Below are 24,199 nucleotides of genomic sequence, written 5' to 3'. Positions count from 1 at the left end.
CTTGCAATTATGCAAAAATTGATATCAACTATCAAGTTCCTTCATTCTTTACTTTAACATCTCTAGAGATGTTTGTCTTCCCATTGTTTTCAGACTTGTACTTCTTCCAATGTATCACATATCAAGGATATTAATGAACAAGAAGATGATAATAGAAACGTTTAGTTGTTAAAGCATCTTTCACAGTGACATCACTAACCACCTACTGTGATCCAATCCCTGGGCCAGTCAACAGACACTACATTAGATGTACACATAGTTAGTTATTTTTTTGATAAATATCACATACAGACCACAAACATATTCACAGAGGACGTCACACAGTAAGTGATTAATGTCGCATTTGTAACCAATTCTCTTTTAACAGAAATTAATATTTTTCAGGCATACAGATGAGGACGAAATTATTCATTGAGATTCAGATACACATATTATGGTGTTGGTAATGCATGATAAGTTAAGAGTTCAACAGCCAACTAAGGAACTGCAGCTTTTTCTACACAGGTTTATTATGTCACACATGTAACTGACCGCTGTGTGACCTCAGTTAGTAAACTAAGAGAGAGGGAGAGAGCCGACTGTACTTAATTATCTAAGACCAGGATCACATAGTGTCCATTAATTTAAAGGACCACAAGACAAAGTACTGTTCTCAGAAAAACAATAGGTAATTAAAACAAGAAAACCTCCCATTTTGGGTCACATACGAAACCAAGAATAGCCCAAATACCCAATAGGGACGGCATTATTAACAACACTAGAAAATATTTGATACTTACCTAGTGTGCAATCTGAACTTTGTGTAACATATGAGGTATCTCCATAGTAAATTCCATTGCATCCTCTGCAGCTATATGTATTTACTGCACCAGCTGCTACATCATTAGTTTCTACTGTGGTAGTAGTTTCACTCTCTATCATGTGACCAGTTCCATTGAAATAGCTGTATACCATGCCCTTATCAGACGGTGATTCTCCATCAGTTGGTGAGGCAGTACAAGAGCAGGTTAAAGTGGCTACTTTGCACTCTTGGTCAAATGAAATATCCAGGCTACATGTTGGTGGAGCTGTAAAATAAATGGAATACTAATAAATGTGTATTTCATGTCAAACCCAATTGTAATGAACATAAAAAGGAAGTGGGTATTATTCACCAAATTAATGACAATTAACTTGCACAGAAGTTATATCCTTCTAGTACAAATATATACAAAGAAATGGACCCAGACTGTTAACTTTTATTTACAGAAAGATGTAGCGAATATTCTAATATATGCTATCATCTCACCTGTATGTGAAATCTACTTGAGATTGGAGATTATATTTCGCTGACCATTTTGTTTTAAATAACACTTGAAAAGATTGCCATCTGTTGTGTAAGTAAATGAGGCTTGTAGTACAACATCATTGTGAAGAGTACGTGTGCGATATTCGGTTATTTCTAAGACCTCCGCCCCCATCATTACTAAAGCAAAGACCCAAAAAATTAAAACAAACACATATTCATGCTACAGTGACTAGAATAACACTATATTATGAAAATAGTATAACACATGAATTACCTAACATACAATAAATATATGGATAAATAATGAATATTTCAGAGGCTGTGTATGTAGGTTCAAAGGACTCAAATTAATCAAATGGATCACATATATAACAAGGAATGTTTGAAATAACATAATATTCAGACTTGCATTTGTAATTTGACAACCTGGCAAGGGTAACATTTGTTTGTATTGTGTAGGTGATACATTATACTCATAAAACTCAAATATCTTTGACAATTAGGAGATAATCACCAAAAAATGCACATATCTTAGCATTGTATCATCTACAGGTTTCTGTCACGGAAGGATAGAGGAATGTTCACTTGAGTGAAAGGACCAAATGGCAAAATGCCGGCAAATTACGAACTTCCAAAATGTCAGAAATCAGACAATTGGAAGCAATGCAACTAAGCATTTTTGAGTAAGCTTATTTCATAGTGGTCTAACCATGCAATGAGGCTGGTATTTTGCACGAAGGTCTTGCAACGGCCTTGTGTGATATTACATGGGCTGACCATACTGCCACGGTATTAAACATAGTTAAATGATCAATGATTGAAACAAGAAAAATAGAAGTAATCAAATAAATGATACATCCTAACATTTAATTAGGCCTCTGAAAAGATATTAAGACAAGGTAAATTAAGTAAAAATTGCTACCTTTTAACAAATCTGAAAGCTTCTGCTGCTAAAATCCAAGCGTTAGTAACACAATCACATGCCAGCACCGATATGAGGTAACGAATATCGTCCAGTATTCATCATTTATTGATATTTTGGTTCAAACGATGTCACTACTACTGCCGAAGTGGTTATAATCACTTTGGTAGTTGTAAGGGATTTAGAAGATACTGTGTTTTGTTTGTTAGTACACAAAAGTAAATTCTTGACAAATAAAAAAGACAAATTATGCTTTTCCTACAAGTCATTGGTAATATATGTACAATTTTCAATAATCATAAATAAGAGCCCCATAGGTTGGCTGAAATCCACAATTGGTGTCGAACAATTGGGAAATATCAACAAAGAATTTCAATATATTTGACATGTCATTAATTTTGCAGAAAGTAAAAATGTAAGCAACTAACATAACACAAATGTTTTAGTGATGAGCTCTGATGGTATTGGTTCCGTGGTGTTGTATCCTATTACACTGCAGGTAACTTCTGACGTAGACTCAGTTACTGGTACTGTTGCTTTCAGGCGTAAGTCATAGAGTTCACCATTTTCAATGCTTTCATTTTGCTGCACATTGTAAGCGTCAGGAATATCCAAATATAGTGTATCTGGACGCACTCCGTTAGCTGCACAGACACAGATCAGATCCGATGGAGGATTCACACCTTGTTCAGGGCAAGTGACATCAGGAGGAACGAAGCAATTCAGAGAAAATGTTCCTGGAATAACTGAAAGCAAGCCAAAGTACAATTAATTAAGAGCAAATTTCTGAGTTTTTTCCCAACTTGACACAAAAATGTCCAATCGTACGAAGTATAATGACCATATTAAACGAATGCAGTAGTACGTGTAACTGTAGGTTTTATTCTCAGTCAATGTTTTCTTAATTCGTATACATGTCAAAATGATATAGCCCATGCATGGAGGCTAAACCAATGTACACAAATTATTACCCCTAAAAGCTCACATAGATTATATATGGTTTTTAGATATGTACATCTAAACGCTGATTACATATGATGACTTGATTACTTGTGTAAACCGTGCATCTGCGCGACGCGAAATATTGATCTTGTGATGATTATGTAAATATGTACGTTTTTTTTTACTATTTTCGTTCATTGTGCGATGGTGACCTCGTGCACGCGTGCCTGTCTGCGGTTTTCTGTGGATGTGTATGTCTGTGCGACGCCTAGCCTCGTAGACACGATTACCCAAAAAAGTACATGATAAATTTATGAATCGTGTTAAAGTGCATTTCATTTAGTACAAGAAAAGTGTTGAAATTTGGGGATTTCAAAGGTCATTTGAGGTCAATATCTCAAAGCATTTAAACACCATAATGAACAAACTTAAGTTTGGATGAATTGCATACTACTATTTAGATTCTTCTTTGCAATAACAATATTCCTATTGGACTTGGTGAAGGCATGAGATGACTAGAGTTTCACAGAAACCAAAGTCAGAACATCTTGTTCACTCACAGGCTGAAGCTTGGATGGAATACTTACGTGGTATTCAGATTCACAATGGTGAGGATAAGAAGCCTTTAAAAATTGGAGAGGATGAATATTACTTGATTTATCGCAAAGTTTGTAACCTTGCAAACCATAAACTTAGATGAACATAATAATCATATTTGTTTCCTGGATCCACCATATTGATTACAAGGCCCCTTTTGTTTACTGTCGAGGTCAAAGTTCATTTGAGGTTAAGAGAGGTCATAGTCTGAAAACTTGTTAGTACGATAAATCTAAAAGTACAAATATATTATATGGGAATCCACCTCTATGATTACAAGAAACACTTACCTCAATAATAAATAGCAGTACTAGTATACATGTATCCAAATATTAAGTATGAAGTTCATTATGATATTAAGTTATCGCATTTTCAAAGTTTTTAAAGTTTTATCTCTAGATCCATCTACTTACGATGACAATACCACATACAAAATAAGAGCTTGTAATTGCTTACGGCATGATGCGATTGATGCATTGAGCCTTATGTAATGTTTAAACTGCTATAAGTCTCGGTTTGTTGCAATTGTGTACCGCAACTTCGAGGATGATAATATGTGTACTATGTATTTGTATGTTACAGACCATGCATAAGCTTTAAACAACCTTGGCCGGTGCACATAAGCAACTGGTTTTCTAATACCTAAGATGTATCCACATATCGAGTGTTGATCCATTCTTTGTTGTCGTTGAAGATCATTCACACACAACGAGGATCTCATCGATTTCTTTCTCATCCGACAGCAGAACATAAAGTAATATCCTTTCTCCTCTGCTTCAATATTCTGGATAAACTGAATATCGTAGTAGGACTAGGATTGTTCACGAAGTTAGCACTTACTATTAAGGTCTAGGAGCTCACGACATACGTTTTCGCACAAAGGAGGGCTACACATCATACCTCTTTTGATTACCTGAATTTTCGTACTTTGCATTACAAAATGCGTTGCAAACTTGTAGAGTCTGATATCCTACATCGATTTGTGAGTTTCGGATATTTTGTTATTTTAGTATGTGGGTAATGATCAAAAAGTCAAGCTATAGGTATGGTTTAGGAGTTCACGACACATTTGTTGGTAAAAATGAATACAAATGGTTATTAAAAATTGTAGAAATTTTACATTCATTATTTTCTCTAAACTAACATAATATGCATTCCACAGTAATTTGATGGTTTCGGCCAATTTTACATTTTGCTATGCGTATGATGACTAAATACCAATGGTCTTCTTGCGACAACAATTCAGTAATCTTAGATGAATCAACATCTGTAAATATCCCATTCATACTTGTTGCAATACCTCAATCCAGTTCACATAGAGAACAACAGATTTGTGAAGCATTGATTGTTGTCATAAAAATATGATAGGAATATCATATGACAGATGTCAATCATGAGGGATGCATTTCTGCTACTCAGATCAGAGATTTTTTAATGATATATTGTATTTAAATATCTAAGTCTATATATAAGTCTCTTCTCTTTCGGCTAGGTCAGCTGTCTGGTTATTAAGCCTATTTTTATATTATACGAAAGCGTAACGTAAGTTAAATGACCCATCCATTGAACACTATCGATCGGTGTACCAGTAATAATAGACTTTCGCACTGTATTATTTTCGGTGACTTCGCCTTCCATCCGTCAGATAATTTCGTTGTATCAAAGCTTTGTCATACTTACTGTTATACTAGTACAGTAGATACTGTTAGTGCTTAAAATACGAGATACAGTTTATACTGGCACATGAATCATAGTTTGAACAGTTTGTACTGTACTGACTAGGTGAATCGGGTGTGGAGCCACCAATTCTATCGCAACTGTTGCTGTGATAACTGCTAGAGCACTTATAGGGTTTAACAGCAAACGTACTACAAAATGTCATCTCTGGTACATTACATGTGTATATGTACGGGATAATAATGGTTTATTGTATGCAGTATAGAATAACATAAATCTCTACGTCAAAAATCAGCCGACTTTCATGGCTTAATCAGTTAAAACTGATCAGGGTGAGTACCCGTTTGCCTGGACTAATCATACTGTTCTAAAGGTTTCGTCCACATTTTACCAGAAGGTGGATGACATTTTACTGCAAAACGCTTAAAATCTGCAATTTGAACCATTTTCACAAGGTATCCAAACTTAGTCAAACATAGGAACAGTTGTTTAGACTAATAGCCAGCCTTAGTTAAAACAGCTTTTAAGTAATGAATTTAGTTAGTAACTCTGTCCATAGTAGCATCTGCTTACAAGTCTAAAATGTGTTTTGTGTTATCACGCACTTCAGTTTAAACTGATTAACGGTTGTCTCTTATTCACAGTATAAACTGATCAGGCCATGTAAATCGGGTACATAACTGCAACATTTTCACTATTCTTGATCGGTACGTTTAGAAATTTAACCAGTGCATTTTGTTTAATCCGGGACCATGTTCGGCAATACTTTCAGTGGGCAACTTTATGACTGCTGACAGTTTAAAATGTTACTGAGTACGTAATTATTTGACTGTTACACTGTATTTTAAGTAGTATGTATATTTGTAAATATCATTCCACGATCTGAGCTGTGGTATCGTGGCAATGAGAGCGACTTTGAGTTGTTTTCACATCTCGTGAACATTACAAACACAATTGTTTCTACAGAATGATGCTAGTGTGCTGAACCACACTCTGTCATGTGTATGTGGTATGCTTCACTCTCTTTGAGAGTCCAAATTTTCACCGAGTTTTGAGTAGGACTGAAGGTTTTCGTTCATTTTCATTTCATTCCATTTCATTTATTTATTTGTTTCAACATTCAAAATATATAACACAATAATAGAAGAAAATGTATGTGACAAGTGGAGGAGGTCTGAGAAAGCCGAGGCTCTTACGAAGCAGACCCCCGTACAAAGACAATAAGAAAAGAAAAAACAATTAACAATGCATGCAATAAAACAAAGGTTGCACACACAAATAAACCATGTAACTGTACTTACGTTACATAAGCTAACATTATACAATTTAAAGAAATATTATATAAGTTATAAAAATTAAAAAAATTAAAAGAAAAAAAACTAAAAATATGTATTATCTTAGCCATCTTAAACTGTTCAGTAATTGGATAAAAGTAAATGCTTCTGATTTTTAGAAAAGATTGCAAGTGATGGGACATTTTTAACCGTGTTATCAAGATAATTCCATAATTGGGTACCTGAGAAAATGAAAGATTTTCATTGAATGTTAGAGCGGATACTATACAAATGTAAAATGACTCGAATGTCTTGTAAAATGGCCATGGATGTCTGAGTTTAAGCTTAAGTGTCTGCATAGCAGGGAGGGCAGAAGGTTATTGTTAACTTTATACATGAAAATACCTAGTTGAAATCTATGAATGTCAGACAAGGTGAGAATCTTTAAATCTTTAAAGAGACCTGTGCGAAGTGTGAGCTCTATAGTCTGACAGTGTGATTATACGAATTTTTTTTTCTGAAGAATAAACAAGCGATTAAGGTAAGTGGGATGAGTATTACCCCATACAATGTTACAATAAGATATGTGCGAGTAGATAAGAAAATGGTAAAGCGTAATGAGAACATTTTTTGGGTACAAAATGACTTATTTTTTTTATCAAGGACTCCTATAATATTTGCCGTTTTGTTGCATACTGAATAAATATGAAGTTTCCAGTTAAGTTGAGGGTCAAGATTAAGTCCAAGGAATTTGACAGAATGAGTCAGAATGAGTGTAACAAAGGTGTCGTCGATGCATATTTTGAGACTTTTAAACTTGTTGCGAAGTTGATAAAATAACATGACGTGTGTCTTTTAGCATTAAGGGACAATTTGATTTAAACCAGTCAGAAACGTGCGTGCGTTCATGATTGATTAAGGAGATAGAGAAAAGAGTACTGGTGTCATCGGCAAAAAGAGAAAAAGACAATTTCTTAGAAAATAATGGAAGATCATTTATATATAAAATAAATAACAAAGGTCCAAGTATAGAGTTCTGGGGCACACCACGAGAAATATCTCTAAGTAAAGATGAGCAATCATTAACATTACAAGTTGTTTACGGTTGGATAAATAATATCGAAACCACTCATGGGCAACACCTCGTATACCATAGTGAGAAAGCTTACTTTAGAGTATGTTATGATCGACAGTATCAAATGCTTTGGATAAATCTAAGAAAATGCCTAGGGTATATTCATTGTTAACAAAACCTTTTGAAATAAAATTGGAGATATCTAACGCTGCCATATATGTCCAATACTTTTGACGAAAACCGAACTGACGATCTCTAATGATATTTTGCTTATTGAGAAAATGAATAGTTCTAGTGTAAATAATCCTTTCAAAAATTTTAGATACAGATGACAGAACTGAAATGAGACGGTAATTGTTGAATGCGGATAGATCATCTGATTTGAAAATAGGAGTCACTCTTGCAAGTTTGGTTTGGTCAGGCACAATACCAGAAGAAAGTGATAAATTAATAATATGTGAGGGGCAGTAATTTTGTAACTATTATTTTGAATAATTTTAGTTGGGAAATCATCAATTTCAGGAGCAGAATTCTTTAGTAATTTGTTTGTAATGCTTATTATTTCAAAAGGATTTTTGGTGAAAGAAATAAGGAATATAAGTTAGTATTTTGAGGAAGATAGTCATCGATTTTAGAAGAGCAATCGGGTATTATCTTTGCTACGTTTGGACCATGTTGTAATAAAATAATCATTGGAAGCATTAGCAATTTCCCTATGATCAGTAAAAACTTTGTTCTTATTATTAAAAATAAAATTCATGGTATTTTTCTTATTTAAACCAATACTGTTATTTATTATTTGCCAAGTTTTATGAAAATTATTTTTATTATTTTTTCCGAATACTCCAGCAAAATAATACTTTTTAGCAGCCCTAATAACACTAGTGTGTTTGTTTCTGTAAATAGTATATCTAGTTTGTTTTTACCTGTGTGGGCTTAAAAATATATGCTATATATAGTTTCCTATTGTTTTGATATAATTTGTAATGCTTTTTGTTATCGGCGGTCTATGTCTAGCTTTAACTCTAATTCGCTTTAACTTACAAGTACTGCTATATAAAGAGGAAATAACATCAATAAACGTATTATAAGCAATATTCACATCAGTAAAATTATACAAGAAATCCCAGTTTACCATTTCAAGTTTCATGTCAAAGTCATTCATAGCATTTAAAGAGGTATCTCTTCTGAAATAATATCTATCATCGTTCAAGGCCTGATCTGAGATTGGGCTTCAATGAGTATGTAAAATGGAATATACTGGAAAATGGTCACTTATGTCAGAAACAATAGTTCCAATAGATTGTTAAATAGTATAAACTTACTAAAGAAACTGCAGTATCAAGGTAAAGGGTTCTAAAATCACAATTCAGTGTGATAACAGTTCACAATTCTGCAACTGATGTTAATATCAAAAAAGGTTTATCTGGTCTTTATATATTTTTTATATCTCATTGAAACAAGCTGATCCCAAACATGCAACAACTTTGTATTAAAAATGCTTAAAAGCGTGCAGTTGTTTAGACAATTACACATTTTGGTAAGCAATATGTTTCAAAATTAACGTATTTACTTTATAAACCTCTGAAATGATGCGGCTTATATTGCAGAAAGTGAGAAACTTACCTTCTACTACAACAGTGTACTCATTTCTGAAACCTCCTCCTCCAACAATAGAACATATATAATCACCTCCATCCTCTGCTTGAACAGGCTGGATAAATATACTGAATGATGTAGAACTAACATAATACATGTAGTTATTATGTTTGGAACCTGGATCTACAATTTCAATGTCAGGTTGTCCTCCTCTCACATAGTTTGCTAAGTTATTCCCAGTGGTTTCATCCCTCCATGTAGCAGCAATTGTGTGATCAGTAATTGGACATAGCAACTCTTCAGATGACTTAGAGCTGTAGGTCACCAAAGTCTGACATGATGCACCTAACAATGAATTCAAAAGTTAACCAAGTGCTCTCAATCAAGATCCTTGTTTAATATCCATGTTTAAAATTGCTTCCTCTCCTCACTTAAAGAAACTATTATAGGGGAAATGTTAACGAACCCATATGTTAAGCTGCATTTTGAGTTGGGTTGGGATTCCTATTCATCATGTTGATGAGACCATGTAAAAATATTTACATAAAGTAAGGATCTTTTAACATTGTACAATCTTGATTTATGGCAAATATAGATAACTTTAATATTAACAGAATAATCTACATTCCAACATTTTATTACTCATCTAATTGTTGCACTATTTGAAACCATTTACATAGCATTTCTTTGATGTCGCCCGTTGTAACATTCTTATGAATTTGTTTCGTCGGAGTCATCATGTATAACATTGTAGTAATTAAACCTTTACAATTCAAATTAACGTAGGCGGATTTGAGAGAGCATAATGAGCAACTCATAATAAAACCCCTTCCCATACACCGATACCTGATCTCATGCAAATGCTGAATTCAGAGCTTTAAAAAAAAAGTGCACTAGTAGATATATCAGCAACTCAGCATTTTGTAATAAAATATAACAGGTTAAGTTGATCTAGATACACTATTACTTTAATTCCATTAACTTTAAAGCATAGACCTCTTATGCACATTTTTGGGATTTTTGTCTGTGTTCGTCATAAATATCAATATTTTGTTTAAGCATTCTGCTTATCTATCCACCCATCCATTCATTATTTCGTTCATTCATTCATCCATGAGACTGAATATCAGCTTAGCATATATTTGTTACACTGCTAGCGTTGGAAAGGTATATGAAATATTGATTGTGACCATTATAAAATAATTTCACTCATAAAATAACAAACGTACCTATAACAAAACAAAATGGGATAAACAGGAATGAGTTAAACTTGCTAAGTTTAATATTGCTGGCAGGACAAGCCATCTTCAATACTCTGTGAAAAGACGTGAGGAAAAGGCAAACGTTAGTTCATTAAAAAATATTACCTACCAGTGGAATGATGCAATTGACTAACATTGAAAATATCTGCTTCGAGAAGTGCGAAAAGCCAACATTACAGTGACCATTTAGCGGACTGATTGAGACTGCTTACCTTAAAGATTCAGATTGTTAAATCTTGTTCTTACCTCCCGATTGTTTTTTCCTAGAAAATCGACCACTGGACAGTGACTTACTAAAGAACAAAAATACAGTTACTTCGTCTGGACAAACTGCAGTCACTTTGGTTAAGAACATTTCAACTTAAAGGCAGTGGTAATAGTGGTTCTCCGTACACAATTAGTCAGTACACGTTATATAATGATATTATTCATGACGAGAGAGGAGGTAGTATGTATTTCAGAGAGTGCTACAAATACTGTTTTTATTTAAACAAGCGTTTGCCTTGCAGTAACATTTGCTCTATAAGTTAGGGTCTCCTTACTCTTAAATTAAGAGTGAGACCTATTAAGAACTAGGGACAGAAGTAACCGTACAGAGAAGTAAAATGAAATGAAAATCCGTAGTCTAATGCTAATTGATGTAACATGAATGTTGCTTTTTAAAATGGAAATAACGTATGCATTGTTTTCTAGAACTACCATTTCCGGACAGCAGCGCATACCACTCGTGGTTAGATGCCCGGATACCGTGGAAATCCGACAGTGGCGTCGCCAGCATATCCACACCTGCGCAACATCTCTGTACAGTCGATATTGGCATGTCACTCCTCCAATGCCGCTTGCCAATGACGTAATTATATAAACAGCACGGTATGACGCCGCCATCGACGACCAACCGTCAGTATGCCGCATATTGAATGCAGCCTGTTGACCGCTATTGGTCCGACGCTAAAGTGACAAAGTCGCCGTGGTCAGAGGCTGGCCTGCTACACGGAATTTGTTCGGCGAAGGTCATTTATTGGAAATGTAAGTGCACCTGGCAGCACTACTGTGTATGCTGTCATTATGGCAATTAAAATATAACCTTGTATGCTTTTCTTTATAACATTTAAGACCCTCTCCTACAGAAACATAATATTCCTAAAAAGAGCTGCATTTAATGAAATGATAAATATCAAGGGGCAAAAAAGCAAACTGTAAAAAAAAGGCTTACCTACTGAAAGGCCTGTGCAGAAAAATATATAGTTTAGATTGTCTATCCTATCTGGATCTTATTAATTCTAGAAGAAGTGATATGAATGACCGTTTAAGGAAAAATGTCTACTTAAGACCTCTGTTAGAATTTTTTCGTTCCATTTCACCTTTGAACAGAAAACCGTATTTTTCACATAAACGTTTACAGCTGATCAAGCATTCAAAATGCATCACAATTGTAAGATAAACTTTCTTAACGATATTGGAATAGGAAAGACAGCTTGTGAAGAATATCTGCCACAGTGATATCTAGACCTCCTATAGTAATGCGATCCACCTTCTGAAGTAAAGGAACTTTAATCTGAGCAAAATAGGTTATATTCTATCAACCATACAACATTTTGTGTTGCAAACAAAATATTTTAGTTTAATTTGCATATATTATCAAGAACAGAAAATTGAACTGAAAACGGTTTTTACATATTAAGTATTGTCAGATATGTCTTAGTTACCCCCATCTATCCATTTACGGATTATCTGTTTTTCATATCAAATATGTTGGATTCCTTGCTCACTAGTTGCTATCTTACAATGTTACGATGACCGTTCTGCGTAGGCTTCAACAAGTTGTTGGCAAGATTCCAAGAACATTTCAGGCCTCTTGTACAGTGTTTAGAACATTCTGGATAGGTTTTATATATATATATTTCTTCTTTTATCGCATAGTATATGTATATATATATATATATATATATATATATATATATATATATATATATATATATATATATATATATATATATATATATATATATATATACACGCATGATGAAATTTTCCACGTGTTGGATAGAAATAATAGTAGAAAAGATGAGGAAAACATGTGATGCCTTTAAATCCAACATAATATTTAGAATAGAATAGAATAACTAAACGCTACACACATTTTCGGACACCCTGGTCCTTCGTCTTTTTACACCTGACGAATGACCAGGGTGTCCGAAAATTTGTGTAGCGTTTAGTTATTCTATTCTATTCTAAATATTATGTTGGTTTAAAGGCATTACATGTTGTTCTCATCTTTTCTACTATATATATATATATATATATATATATATATATATATATATATATATATATATATATATATATATATATATATATATAAATATATATATATATATATATATATATATATATATATATATATATATATATATATATATATATATATATATATATATAATTAATGATTAATACTTGTTATTTCATAGCAATTTAAACGGTAGTGTAAATTAGCCAAACACATCGTTTTGGATAGGCTATGCCAAGATCTTACCTACGTGTAGTTGGTTTCATCCATTTCTTCAACTATTTGTTCATGCTGGTACTATTTGATAAAGATTTTAACCAAGTATTGAAAACAGTTGATTTAAGTCAATTTATATGCTGCTGATTGACCTAGGCGTAAACATGGTAATCCATGTGCTTTGCAAGTCAATTTAAAGCCTAGGCTTCACTGTCAAATAATTAAATATATCAAATGGTGTTATGTGGTCATAGCCCTTTATACAACAAAGTGATGTGTTACAATTTTGATGCGTTTCAGCAGGTTTTAGTCTAACGTCCAAACGTCCAAAGGAGGCGTTTCCAAACATTGCGTGAAAACATCACTCTATCAATGATTTTTCAAAAACAAACAACTTTCTGTTTAAGAAAATACTAACAAATTTAATGTTCAATCATACGGTGGTGGGCCACACATATACATAATAATCACTCTGTTGGTTGTATTAATGAAATAAAGTGTGGTATACATTGAGGCCAATAGATTTAAAATTCTAGGGTGGGCACACACTATGCCTGGGTAGTGTTCCCCTTCACCTTTGATACATTAAGGCTGAAATGCAAATTGTAACCGCCTAAAAATTATGATTTGACCTGTTCTCAATATTGATGAGGTAAAGAAATTACGTTATTATATAAACCGCATGTTTTTTATCAAACTTTCCGGATTAACAATTATAATGTATGTTTATTTTGTTTTGCCAGTAGCGTTTAACAATGAAGTCATTTGTCATTAGTCAAGTTAAATGATGGCCTAGAAGATGTAACTATGGGGAATGATATTCACCAATCATGATGTAACTGCTCTCTGCCAATTTATAAAGTACTAGAATGCCCTTTAGTTGCCTTTATTGACCGACTGTTACTAAATGCTACGAACAAACTTCACGTCGAATATGTCTCATTTAACAGCCAAAATAAGATACAAACATCATGAGTAATGTCTTAATCTTACCTGGCGATTTGTAAAGCAGTAGCAAATAAACTACTTTGAAGGTACGAATGCTAACTTAGATTCAAGTGAAATACTTTATTGGTAAATCTTTGAATGAAACGAAAATGCTGCTAAGTAAAGTAAAGTAAAGTAAAGTAAAATTGATTGATATTCATCATAAAATGACAATATCATAAAATGAACTACAGCATCTTAAAAATAGGTTAAACAAGTCATCTATGTATCATACAATTCAAAGTTTTAATACTTCAAGGTAAAAATGATCGCTTAAACCGTTCTGTCCGCATACGTGGGATCGTGTAAAATCTACGTGGTTTCATGTAAAAATGAAAAAGAGGGTGATCGGAATCCTCGACTATAGAAGAAGCACATAGACATATGATACGATCAATAAAATCATCCGTGATGGTAGAATACAACTTGACGGATTTATCAAAGTAGTCTAATTGTCCTTTAGAACAGGATGATAACCAAACTGGGCCACAGTACACAAGGAAAGACAACACCATTGTCACTATGGTATAGGCTATTCTAAGTCAGCGTAGATATTCATACGTTAATACTACAAAGTCGACAACTACTACCAGTCTGGTTAGATCGTAGTATGATACTGGTTTGCTATGGCCTTTATTTACGCACTAGCTGTGAGAACCTGATTCCAAGCTTCTCTAGTGCAGCAATTTGTCCCTCCTCGTCTAGCACTTCAAAATGGAGGGTTTTTTTTCAAAAATGTTTAAAACATTTTCTTTCGCGCAACTAGGTCCACATATCTTCATTGTTTAACATTTACCCACATGAAGCAATCGACCGTGACTCTACTCCTTCACACATCGTCACATTGCTCATATAATGTGTCAATACAACCCATACGCATAACGTTTTGCCAAATAAAGTGAAAAAACGAAATAAATCAAGATTATGTGCCTGTGTATCTATCGTTTACGTCACTTCAGAGATCTGGCGTCTCACATGCCCCAACTACCCGCTCACGTATTACCTTTGGTACCACCCATGGTTCCCTTATTGAAATTTGTGGAAGTTTTCGTAAATAGCAGGAAGACACTTTGACTTTACGGACTACAATTCACTTTGTCTACTTCCAAATTTCTGTAGACCTACTGTGAAAGACCTTCACCAGCGCCTTTGGCGACAGCTTGCATTATCCGCATTTTATGCTACCTAAATGTTGCTCTTGTGTAGCTTTCCTCCTGACAACAATGTAAAAGTATAATTTCATATGATGGTTTGTGGTCCAAACCTCAAGAGCAGTAGCTTAGGAATCTATCACAAATTGAGGAAAATTGGTGGAGTTTGGGTGTATTCCCAAGAAGATGTTTATTTTGTAGCTGCAACTGGTGATAAAGAGAGTTTAAAACTCCAGAACTTTAATTTCTAAAGGATTTGAAGATAACTGTTTTTCATTTTTCAATAACGAGGCGCGCTATATCAACCTTTGACATATTTATCTTGAAATGAAAATTTCCACATGCTATCTTTAGATTCTTGCTTTAATCTCGAACGTTTTTGCAGGCATTAAACAGAATAACAAATATTGATGTGCCATAGTGCCTAGATAGGTTATTGCCTTTCCTTGTCCACTGCTACAGATTATATTACTCTGTTTGGAATTTGAAACATGAGGAAGGGATTTAGAGCAAACAACAGTCAGTAATGTCTTTCTTACACAGAAGAGTTATCTTATACTATACCATATACTGATACAAAAGGAGAGAATGTTTCATTTTTAATCATCCGCTGGTAATAATTACAGCTATATTTGCCAAGAAATGTTGAATAAAATATGTTAAAAAGCCAATCTTAACTTGATTGTCTTAAACAAAAACTTGATACCAAAATAGTTTAGGGGAGAAAACGCTATGCAAAGCTGAGAGTGGTGAGACGTATGCAATATTAATGCCAATGGAAAGTTAATAAGTTGGGGGGGGGGGGGAGCTGACGGGCAGGAAAAGTGCCAATGGGTTGTAATGGACGGCCATGGGAGAGGAAGGGAAGAGGGATCCGGGTGGTACATCCTTCTTCGCAGTCTCTTGCTTACAGTGAAAATTTAGTCAAAAGGTAATGTGCAACATGCAGTAATAGTACTCTGTTTTAATTTCCTACCTATAGAAAAAACTACAAAGTAAAATATTAAGATAAACAAGTGTGTTGGGTTAAAAATAGACGACTATGTAGATATGGATCATGCTGGAATGTTTGCCTTTATATCCCCAGTATGATATTGTCTGTCAAGGTCTACAAGGTCGTATATTGTTATAATAGAGGTACGGTAGATGTTATCACCTTACAATTCATATGTGTATACCAATTGCAAAGTCATACAATGGATTAAGAAAGTACATATGGGGCAGTTTCACTATAGATTAGAACTGTGCTATAGGGTATGTTACATATTATGCCTATCACCGACGGTTGCCACCCAACTTCTGACCCATTGATTTATATGTACTAGTACGTATATGTAATTGTTAATATTAAAAGGGTTCTATCGGATTCTAATAGGCCTTGTTTCAGATTTTAGAATTCAGTCTGCAATTTTATTTTTATATACATTACCATAGTATCTAGCTTATTTGATACAGAGCTTTCAAATAAAAGTTCCCCAAATATGTCAGAATGTCTTAGCTTAATATTGCAGTATCATTTGCTTTGTCCTTTACCATTTATTTATTTATTATCATATTATGCTGTAACATCACCTATATGTTTATTTGTTGTTGTTCCTCAAATACTGTCTATTTCTTTCCACCTTCATTTTTTTGCACTTAGTGACGTATATCATATTGATGGTAGTTCTTCAGTGTCTTCATACTAATAGTGTCAAGCAAAATGCGAGAAACTTGATAACTGTTCATGACTTTGAATCAGCATCATGGTATACCAAGATTATGTGGAATCTCAATACCAACGTATAAAATTTTTAGATTTAATTGATAAATTGATAATAGCGGCAATTTGATGTGTTTGACGGTTATCATGCTTTTGAGAAGGAAAGATATTCCATTCTGTTCATTTTTACCCAGAATGGTCTGGGAATGCTGTAAATTCCGTGTTGATGTTTGCATCATCATTTTCTCATATATTACACCTGCCCTACACCAATCAGGCTGTGTCATTTGTTACTTCCTGAAGTCAGCCGGTTGGTGTCGCAATATTGTGATATATCATATGACATGCGGGTAACGTATGTACTACTAATTTAGAGCACGTTACTACTTCATGGACAAAACAACGACGACTCGGTGGGATTGAACAGTTGTCTTGTTAGCATCAATAAGAGTAACAACAAAACAGAAACAGTTGCAATAATTGCTAAGGCAGCAAAAGTAGGCCACCTATACTAATACGATAAGGTAATCATTTCTAAAATACTGCCCTCACCTAGTCAAAATATTTGCGACCACCGTAAGACAAACACTGGTTCAGTAAACCAATTGTTGAGAGGTTTGAAGGTTAAATATAAACGACTGCCTATACAAACAGAGAAACTGCTGGAATGTTCACTTTTAAATTCCCAGGAACCTATTGTTTGTCAAAGTCCACAAGTTCGTATTATTATAATAGAGGTACGTTTGATCCAAATACGTTAGCATTGATATATATATATAGAAATGGCATATAGCAGACAGTAATAAGTATGGCTTAAGGAAGTAGAAACGGTGCCGTTACACTACGAATAAGAACTGTGCTTTAAGGTGTGTTACATGTTGTGCTGTAAAATCACTGACGGTTGTGAAAGAGAGTAGATGTCATTAAAACAAATTTCGGTAAAAAAGTGTTAAACTATTTTATATGACAAGTATAAATCCAACCAATGTATGTTACGTAACAGTTACTACAAGCGTAAATAAATGCAGATTAAGCTTGAGGCTATTATTATTACGTCATTGAAGTTGAATAAAATGTAAAGAGCAACTGAAATTATTGTAAACCTCTGTTGGTCTTTTACCCACTAACTACTGCCACATTGATGCATATGTTTAAGCCAAAATGTACTATGTACTAGTAATTCGAAGGACTTGCGTTAGCTTCCAAAAATGAAGTGCTAATGGTTTTATCGATTCCAATCTGTTTTGTTTCAGATTTCGTAATTCACTGTTATATCATCTTTAAACACATAAGGAACTATATAGAACCCATTAACCTATGCTACGATGCCATTGCCGTTTAACACAGGCACATAAAGCATTACCATTATTATACGTGATTGTGAATGCGGTGACTCATTGTACTAGATGGAATTGACTTTGATACCCCATGGATCCTTGTATCATGTTTACCAAGTTAAGACTACATTCAGCCGATTCACACAGATATTACAGTAACTTGTGTAAATCTGATCGGGTGCTTGACAGTATGGTTTTGGGAATGCTTTTAAAATTAACATAAATATATGAAATGTTTGCGTGTGTGTCTGTATTTAGATCACAGCGGCATTCACTGGCAATATCCTCTGACAAAACATAACAAGTTATGTGACATTAAACATATAGTGTATCTTACTTACATTAACATCACATAAATCTGATGCGATACAAGCTTTTTCTTAAAATGTTGCCCAAGTATGTCAGAATGATCTCAGTCGGTTTGGGAGACCTCTGTCTAACGTTTCAGTACCATTTTGTTTCATTAATAACCAATAATAACCAATATGACGATAGACAAAGTTCAAGCCGATGCCGGTATACTATTACATGTTATGAACGTCACGATTTTTATTCAACATGTTGCAAAACTCATATATTTTATATTAACATTTTAAGATATAAATGAAACCATCAAATTCTAATAATGTGGCACAAAATGCTAAATATGAGGTTTGCTCGAGTTATCGGTCATTAAGTAGCATAAACATTTTGAATCTACTCTAATGAAGAGGGATCTTTCTTAACTGCTTTAGGAGTTTGTGTATAACAAGTATCCCTATGACAACGGGCAATGTTGGTTGTTGTGATTGCGTTTTCCTTCACGCTATTATTGGAGGTGTAACCCTACGGTGAGTAATGAGAGTAACTTATTAAAACCTATACACTATCGCCTATACACTATCGCCTATACACTATCTGAATGCTGAAAATCAATATATCAGATCATTTGAACTGAAGTCGATGTAATGTCAACATTGCCTGATAGAGAGGTTGGTAAGCGAGCTGGTATTATGGAACACGTTCAATGAATAATCATAAAATATTTCTCCATCCCCGCCAAATTTTGTAAGGAAAGATTTGAAATAAAAACCTACTGCTTCACTTTTACGAGGTGAAACGTTAATTTGATTTCAGTGAATTGCTTTGAATTTCACAAACCTACGTCTTTTATGACGATACATTCATGATAAGTAACACGTAACCAAATGACTATCCCATCCCATCAGAAAAGTAAGAGTGCCAAATAACCACTCCCAAACATATGCTTGTAATCAGACTGTCATTTTGGTGTCTGCATCATATATTGCATTTATTTTACAGCTACTACCATACACCTGTTTTTAATACAGAGCTCAAATCAATTTCACAGTTTACTTTAAAAAACATTTGGTTGATGACATATACCTTTCTCTCATTGTCTTTGAAATCACTTTTCTTGTTTTAATTGAAACGGTGCGGTTCAAAGTTAGTTATGGTAGATTATGTCATTTGTCAGTGATTTCTTGGAGTACAGGTTGTCGTTTCATTTGAAAATTAACTGTATCCAATTCCCTTGTATCTGAAGATCTTTTCCGTGCTTCAGAGTTTTAGGAGGCCATGTTAAGTACAAGATTTTGCTAGTGAATAGTTAGTTGTCTTTCATTGTAGTCAACATGTTCATTGTAACGTATATAAAACTAAACAAACAAAGACCGCTTCGATGACAAAGATTCTTACCGTTGGAAGCAATCGTACCTGACTGGCTACATAACGGTTGTTATTATACACTCGGTATAACTGTAACTAGATATAAATTGTTGCTGTCGTAGTCTGGTATGGATATATACACTTTGTTAGTTATCATCCATAAAAAAGTAAAGAAATATGTGGCAATGTGAAAAAGGATGAAACTCTTTATTTTGTCCACTATCGTAAACTCTGCATAAAACATCACGTAAGGAAATTAAGGAAAACAAAATATAAATAAAGATGTTTAAACGTCTATCATGGTGACTAATAATTGCAAAGCAATAAAACAAAATTATACGTTTAAACGATGTCAAATTAGAGCACTGATGATTGTGATTGAGTTACGTAAAGTTACTACGAACGTTAATAAATGCAGCTTGTTACCAATACTATATCATCACTGAAGTTTGAGTAAAAATTGATAAGCAGCTCAATAAACTGAATTTAGTGCAAACCTGTGTTGGTATTTTACCCAGTAAAATAAATGTGCCATAGTGTTAGTATTATTAGTGTTAGCATCATATACTGCCTTTATTTCAAAGCTACTACCAATACTACTTCTTTCATTATAGATCTCAAATAAATTTCACAGTGATTTGCAAGAAAATATTAGCAAACAAAGATTGGCAATCGCTTCGATTGCATGAATAGATTATTACAAAGGGAAGAAGTCGTGCGTGACTGTCTACAAAACGGTTGCTATTATACACTCGGTATAACTATACCTATATCGGAGTTGTCGTTGTCGTATTATGGTCATGGTTATATACACTTTGTAAGTTATCGTCTTTATGTGGCTATGTGAATTAACAAGAATAACTCAGATATATTTTCATTAAACGTAAACTTAGTTTAACATGAAGTAAGAAGGGTAATGGGAATAAAATGGAAACAAAGTTAATATTGATTCAACGAATTTGTGCTGAATGTGGGATACAGATAAATAAAAGAAGAGCCTATATTTTCACGGTGTCAAGTAAGAGCACTTATACATTTGAAAGAGTTATTGTTATTCAATATTAAAATGATGCAAATGATGCAAACAATCTCATAAACGGAATTTGTAACAGCATGTATTGTATATAATTTGATATGATGGATATTAAGAAATCATATGATTAAAGACTGAACTATAAATAATACCACGTTCTATATCCTGTACCATTCAACAATATTACAGTTTATGTATGTTAGCTACGTCACAGACTTAGGATCACATAGGTTTCTTATTCCTCTAGCATATGAACCGTATATATTCAAATTAATACTGGGTATATAATTTCTGAAACGAGAAAATGCTCAAATAAATTAACAACGCAGTGTCATAAACAAAGTTACACATTTTCATAGCTATGGGCATATTCACGAAGCGTATTGAAGGTATTGGATTTAATGTCGTCAAAATGTTTATGATAAGTCTTCGAGGCTTATCTGTGTTAATACGAGTACAATGAACTGCTAATTACTATCAATCAATAATACCATTAAAACAAACAATTATAGACTGGATGAAATAAGAAAATATTTTGTATTGAAGTAAAAGTAGACCAAAATCCCATATATGATCAGCAACCAATAAATGAATTAGTGGATAGGTCGATGTTTGGTAAGCACCGACAGATCCAGCAACACATCATATTTGCAACAATAAGTTTTGTTAAAGGTCACACACACTTTTTCTTCCACGAACGCTACTTTTGTATACAAGTAAGTAAATAAACTGGTGCCCTTTGAAGTAATGGCATTGTTAACGTTGTTTTCGACTTTGATCGACGTTCGGGAAATCCCCTAAACTTTACCGATACTCTCGTGCATAAGAACAGCTAAACGATCACACTGTCTGGTTTCGATAACAGGTCAAATGCTTTTATATCCCATTGTAGTTAACAAGAAGTAAGTAAACGATGATTGAACTAACGGTAGCATTGAGCCTTATACTCTACAGAAAATATCACCAGGGCAATACAGAAAGCAAAGAATCTTTCTTCCGTATCATCACTGTGCAACACATTGTGGTTAATTTGGAAATGAAAATCATACATGCAGTTGCAATAAAAAAAGGCATCATCATCTTTGACGCTTACGATTTAATTGTAATTACTTACATAGTTTGTAGTATGATGTACTAAATACATCATAATTTGACTTTTAGTTTGACAATATTTTCACATTATTTATTTCAAAAGAGAACATATTCTCTCATCAAATTTGTTTCTTAGAGATATATCACTTCATGAAATGATAACATAAGTTGATTTCTATTTAAATTAAATATTAAAAGAATTTGCATATTCCACGTACCAAAATGTTTTTCAAAGAAATCTAAAATATAATGTAAACTATATAAAAAACTTATTCTTGCCAAGTACTGACACTATCAAACAATGTATACATTCATTTAAGGAAGACAAAACGATGGCAAAATACCAAAATGTGTTCATCGATATTAATAATATATATATATATATATATATATATATTTTTTTTTTTATATATATTTATATATATATATATATATATATATATATATATTCCTTTCGGTAGTTCTTCCGTCAACTAATTTTTCCATACTCATCGATTTTGATAGTCGGCGATTAATGCTTCCGTCTAGAAAGGTCTTCTTATACGATTTCCTGATATTCCTTTGACAAAAAGTTAAAAAATCGATGTAGTTGAATTACTGATCCACATTGGTTATTAAGGAAGTTAAAATATCAAGGATTATCTATGATTTGCAGAATAAATATCACCCTGATAACAAACCTTTGTTTAACTCTCGAAAGGTGGGTTACAACTCAATCGTATTACAAGCAATCCTTGGATGAAGCAAAATATGTTAATATAACTTTTTATTCCTTTGTTGTTCTTACCTTATCCTCATTGCACAAGGCAGCCAGCTTAAATGATACGTCATCAATTTTAGGTCTTTTTTTCTGCAGCCGCTTCCCAACAAGTTATCATCACCTGCCAGCAGTGGCGGCGGAACCGGGGGGGGCTTGGGGGGGCTCAGCCCCCCCAATAAAAAAGTTGAGGGGGCAAATGCATGATAAGCCCCCCCAATATTTACCAAGGCTCCTAAACGTGCATCTGCCCATTTTTCAATGCAGTATACTTGTCGATCTGTCCGATGCACACGTATACTATACAGGTGTAATAATTTTAGTAAATGCTGGGGGACCCTCGGCCGTCCCCTGGCTATAGACCACATTGTCACCCCAACCGCTTCTTCACGCCCCGTGAAAAGTGGAAGCAGTGAGTGTGAGTACCGGTAAGCTCAACACAACTTCGTCTTAGGCCAATGACTTGCCTCATTTCAGCCAGTTCTCCAACATCCCCTTACTCAGTGGCGAAGCGTCCATACAGTCAGGGGCGGATGCCACCCCCCTGACGGACTCAAATAGACTGCTGGCGCCCTTTTCAGCTTTTCACTACTTTTTACTTATTCGCGATTATTGACTATTTTATTGCGCTCTCATCTATCTATTGACATTTGTCATATTCTGTTGGTGTAATTTTCCGACAAAATGGCGACGACACCTATTTATTCTCCGTTTATCTGCAAATTAGCAAGGCCCGGAGAGGGTCATTTCCTGCAATCTAGGGAGTATCTTTACTCAAAAAAATTCTGTAGGCTCCGCGCCAACCTGTGGTGGCGCTCCGCTTAGATAGTGTCGAAAGTGCCCCTACAGACCATTCTTGCCCCCCTCCCCCGACCAATACCCCTAGCTCCGCCACTGTCCTTACTACACTCAAAAACGTCTTTGCGAGTACACTACGAGTAATAGCTAATCTCTTAAACCACCATCGGATATACAAATAACAATGTTTTTACAGACTTTTACGTGCAATCAGAGAAATTGCAGGCTTGAGACCCATATTTTAGGGCTAGGTATTCGAAGCATAAAACACTCGGGAAGTGCCGTTTCCGGCCATCTGGGGGTTTGAAAAAACCCAAAATTTTCTTGTACGCTCCGCGCCAACCGATGGTGGCGCTCCGCTTAGATAGTCTCCACACATTAGCCCCCCCAATAATTTTTCCGTTCCGCCGCGCCTGCCTGCCAGCTGAAATGAGAACAAACGGAGCCAATGTATATATGAAAAACATGGAAAGGGTGATAAGAGAAAGACTGGTACAGGAAATACAAAAAGGCTTGCTTACATGACCCCTGGGCA

The 24,199-nt window shown here is 34.3% G+C and overlaps 1 protein-coding gene across 8 annotated transcripts in view; it reads right to left on the bottom strand.

Annotated features, from left to right (window-relative positions):
* The window catches only part of LOC139977545 (uncharacterized), a 270,650-nt gene extending 259,604 nt beyond the window's left edge, over window positions 1-11,046 (bottom strand). For 4 of the 8 annotated variants that reach the window (XM_071986922.1, XM_071986926.1, XM_071986927.1 and 1 more), the window contains exons 1-5: window positions 10,849-11,000; window positions 10,604-10,689; window positions 9,402-9,719; window positions 2,639-2,956; window positions 780-1,067 (exon numbers count right to left, since the gene is read on the bottom strand). In XM_071986922.1, the coding sequence (XP_071843023.1) occupies window positions 780-1,067; window positions 2,639-2,956; window positions 9,402-9,719; window positions 10,604-10,679 (1,000 nt within the window). In that variant the 5' untranslated portion in view covers window positions 10,680-10,689; window positions 10,849-11,000. Of the gene's footprint in view, window positions 1-779; window positions 1,068-2,638; window positions 2,957-9,401; window positions 9,720-10,603; window positions 10,690-10,848 lie in introns of all 8 variants that reach the window. The other 4 variants (XM_071986924.1, XM_071986923.1, XM_071986920.1 and 1 more) reach the window with 3 other exon arrangements.
* Between the last annotated feature and the right edge of the window lie 13,153 nt (window positions 11,047-24,199).

Source organism: Apostichopus japonicus, chromosome 12 (genome assembly GCF_037975245.1).
Source record: "Apostichopus japonicus isolate 1M-3 chromosome 12, ASM3797524v1, whole genome shotgun sequence".
Classification (NCBI taxonomy): domain Eukaryota; kingdom Metazoa; phylum Echinodermata; class Holothuroidea; order Aspidochirotida; family Stichopodidae; genus Apostichopus; species Apostichopus japonicus.
This window is presented reverse-complemented; position numbering and strand designations above follow the sequence as displayed.